Source organism: Aplysia californica, unplaced genomic scaffold (genome assembly GCF_000002075.1).
Source record: "Aplysia californica isolate F4 #8 unplaced genomic scaffold, AplCal3.0 scaffold00538, whole genome shotgun sequence".
Taxonomy (NCBI): Eukaryota; Metazoa; Mollusca; class Gastropoda; order Aplysiida; family Aplysiidae; genus Aplysia; species Aplysia californica.
Genome location: NW_004797808.1, coordinates 113,234 through 117,602, shown reverse-complemented (window position 1 = coordinate 117,602; position 4,369 = coordinate 113,234). Strand labels below are relative to the sequence as shown.

Here is a 4,369-nt window from a genome sequence, read left to right as displayed (position 1 = left end):
TGTGTGTTCAAACGTGGCGAGTACGTGAACGCATACTTGTGAACCAGCGACGTGGCGTGCACGCGAACGTATACTCGTAGACCGTCGACGTGGCGTGCACATGAATGTATACTTGTGCATCAGCGACGTGGCGTGCACATGAATGTATACTAGTGCATCAGCGACGTGGCGTGCACGTGAACGTATACTTGTGCACCAGCGACGTGGCATGCACGTAAAATGTGAATGGGAGGCGTTAAAGAGGTCCTCAAAGAGAATTATGTATGAACAACAGGAGCCACCCACCCAGCCCTTGACCGAAATGTTATGCACCTCTCCCCTCGACATCTAACAATACAAGAGGGAGGAAGGATAAAGAAAAGTAAAAGGATACAATGTCTGTCGGCGTGTTTACATGTCTGTCTGGTTAACTTCGTGTATGCGTGTGTGCATGCCCGTCTGCTCGTACATTTTTCCTTTTCTCTGTCCTTGTGTCTTTTTGTCTTCCCTCGAAGCATATGTGCGTACACACACGCACGCGCGCGCACACACAGACAGACAGACACACACACACATACGCACACATACACACACTCACACGTGCACACACATACACACACGTATATATATATAATATAGAGCACTCGTAGGAAGGAAAAAATACCAGTCTCGCTGTAGTCGAGTGCGTGCGGAACCTTTCCCCCTTGGCCTTCTCAAATGGTGCGCCCCATGGTGAACCGGAGTTGGAATAGCGTAAGGCAGAGCTCACAGTCTCAGATACCGAACTACACAGTCTATAGTATATAGTCTACAGTCGATGTATGGTTCCGAGCCTCAGCTATGTTACTACTTTTACTGGAAACTCTGTGGTTGAACATTGTGTCTTTGGGAAAGGCACTTTGCATGAAGTTTCCCTTTTGGCTTCGTCCTTTCGGAGATGGATGTTAAACTCGGAGGTTCCGCCTCTTAAATAACTTTGAAGTGTTGATAGGGTCGCTATACCGTTTCACCATTACAAAAAAGAGGTTTGTATGTGTACTCACCTTCCACGGCTGTCCTTCCAACCTTTGCCCCAGTTGACAAAACGTGCTATGTACGGCTTTTGCTCAGCGTGCGTTTCTGGGGAACCTTGGATAAAAGTTAAAAGAAGAGATCGTTTTGGGGATCGAGGATACAATGTGTGTGTGTGTGTGTGTGTGTGTGTGTGTGTGTGTGTGTGTGTGTGTGTTCAAACGTGGCGAGTACGTGAACGCATACTTGTGAACCAGCGACGTGGCGTGCACGCGAACGTATACTCGTAGACCGTCGACGTGGCGTGCACATGAATGTATACTTGTGCATCAGCGACGTGGCGTGCACATGAATGTATACTAGTGCATCAGCGACGTGGCGTGCACGTGAACGTATACTTGTGCACCAGCGACGTGGCATGCACGTAAAATGTGAATGGGAGGCGTTAAAGAGGTCCTCAAAGAGAATTATGTATGAACAACAGGAGCCACCCACCCAGCCCTTGACCGAAATGTTATGCACCTCTCCCCTCGACATCTAACAATACAAGAGGGAGGAAGGATAAAGAAAAGTAAAAGGATACAATGTCTGTCGGCGTGTTTACATGTCTGTCTGGTTAACTTCGTGTATGCGTGTGTGCATGCCCGTCTGCTCGTATATTTTTCCTTTTCTCTGTCCTTGTGTCTTTTTGTCTTCCCTCGAAGCATATGTGCGTACACACACGCACGCGCGCGCACACACAGACAGACAGACACACACACACATACGCACACATACACACACTCACACGTGCACACACATACACACACGTATATATATATAATATAGAGCACTCGTAGGAAGGAAAAAATACCAGTCCCGCCGTGGTCGAGTTCGTGCGGAACCTTTCCCCCTTGGCCTTCTCAAATGGTGCGCCCCATGGTGAACCGGAGTTGGAATAGCGTAAGGCAGGAGCCACCCACCCAGCCCTTGACCGAAATGTTATGCACCTCTCCCCTCGACATCTAACAATACAAGAGGGAGGAAGGATAAAGAAAAGTAAAAGGATACAATGTCTGTCGGCGTGTTCACATGTCTGTCTGGTTAACTTCGTGTATGCGTGTTGTGCCTCTATAAGACGGCCACCTGTACAAACGGACACTTTCCATTCCCCCCCTTGCGTTTTTTCTATATAATTTAACTGTGTAAAACGGGCACCTGTCCAACGCGGCCGCGGCCACCATATTTCAACACACAACCCCTATCACACAAAGCAATAACACCTGTCTTAGACGGCCACCTTAGTGACTCCAATACGTTTTGTCATAAATCAAGCGTTGGCCCCTGGCTATACGTTCTTATACTATCTCTGACCGTCTCGCCCCTGGCGTTGTAGGCGAACCGTCATAATCTAAAAACCTGTCGTTGTTAGGTAGTCCCTCCAACTGATCATGTTGCGTAGGCCCCTCCCACTGTTGACCAATAGGTAACAAAATTAATTTTCAGCTGCTGGGGAGGTAACCGTGTGATCCCTCATAACCCATAAGCCCCGCCCAGAGCCCTTACACAAATCGCAAGTGAGATGAGTGGTCACTGTTTACTCAGTCTGTAACAAAGTAACAATGGACGTCAGCATGAACTTGTGACAGAGGCGTCGCTTGTTCTCCGAGTGGTAGTACGTATGTTTGTTTGTTTTACCATAGCACTTGGTCCTCCTTGTCTGACACATTTCGTTTTATTGTCACTACAAAAGCAGCAACAAAAGAAAAGAAAACTTAGCGAAAACAACAGCAACAATGCAACTACCTTCGATTGGGACTTCAGAAAGGAAGGGTTTCTTTTCTCAGAAAGGAATGGTTTATTTTCTTCATCTTGATCAGTCCTGCCTAAGACGGCCACCTGTCTTATACGGCCATTTTCTCCTTGACAATGGGTGGCCGTCTTACACAGGTTCGACTGTATATATATATATATATATATATATATATATATATATATATATATATATATATATATATATATATATATATATATATATATATATATGTATATATATATAATACACACACACAAACACACACTCACACACACGCACGAACACACACACATACACATATATATGCAACGTTTTTGTTGTATTTTTGTTGTTGTTGTTATTGCTGTTACTGTTAACGTTGGTGACATGTGCTTTGTAGTGTAGTGGGCGGTAAGAGGGTGCTCTGGTGTAGTTGCTCCTTCTTTCCTATCAAACATCTATCATCCTTATGTCTCTTCCTTCTTTCTTTTTGTGCTTGTTACTCTCTTGTAACTATGGCCACTTAAAACGACACGAGACCATTGTGAAAACGGTGCTAGAAGGAAAGATGTGGGGCAGGAGATCCAGAGGATGGCAAAGAGTAACATGGGTGGAATACATAAGATCATGGGCTGGCCTGGATATGGCAGAATGTGCAACGGCAGCTAGTGACCGTGAAAGATGGAGGGTCAGTACAAGTCAACCTCCGAGATGACACCTCCAGGTATCCAGGCACTATCTAGTAACTTTTGTAACACCTCTAGTCTTTGGCACTTACATGTCCTAAGTGTATTGCAAGTGCTTTAAAACGTTTACAAGAACACATTTTGTAGAGTGCCTGAGAGACATAATGTCGCTTTTCGCTCGTGTTATTGAGTAAAAAAACAACAACCCACAACGACAAGATATACATGGGATGTTAGTTAGTCCAGGGTAAAAGCAACATAGACAATCCCCCCCCCCCAACAACAAAACCAAATCCACCCCTCCAAAAAAACCCAACCCCAAACAAAACTACACAAATACACACATACACACACATACACGCACAAACACAAACACACACACACACAAACACACACACACACACAAAACGGGTATAGGAAAGAAGAATCTTACAGAGGCGCCCTCTGACCCCAGACTCACTATTAATATATCAAAAACAAAACAAATTTAAACGAACAAGAACAAACAGGACAGGACAGTCGCCTTTCGCAGAAGAACTGGAAGAGTCAAAGACACCAGTGCCCCCATTGATCGCCTGCTGGATAACTCACTGAGACCGCTTCTAAAGTGTGTTTCAAGAGTCACAAAAACATCACCCTCACACTCTCCCTCCCCTCTAAAAAAGTATTCTATATCAAAACCATAAAAAAACCCAACAAGCACGTGTGGCAATAACAGATTACACACCGTAATATGTACATGCAAAAGTGATACGTTTTATGCACATATTTGACAATCCAAATCCCACCCCAGTGAAAACTGAAACCAAGGCAATATGACGCACACGATATGTGTTGACATTCTCCGAAAATATCTTCCCTACATGACGTAAGCGGCATCTCACAGTGTCGGATGTGTGTGTGTGTGTGTGGTGGGGTG

General features: G+C 45.1%; 1 protein-coding gene across 1 annotated transcript in view; it reads right to left on the bottom strand.

The window, feature by feature from the left end:
* LOC101864011 (beta-1,3-galactosyl-O-glycosyl-glycoprotein beta-1,6-N-acetylglucosaminyltransferase) overlaps positions 1–4,369 on the bottom strand; it is a gene marked incomplete in the record, with an annotated part of 42,171 nt that overhangs the window by 5,422 nt on the left and 32,380 nt on the right. Inside the window, 1 exon segment of the mRNA XM_035971925.1 lies at positions 1,023–1,107. Coding sequence (XP_035827818.1) covers positions 1,023–1,107 — 85 coding nt within the window.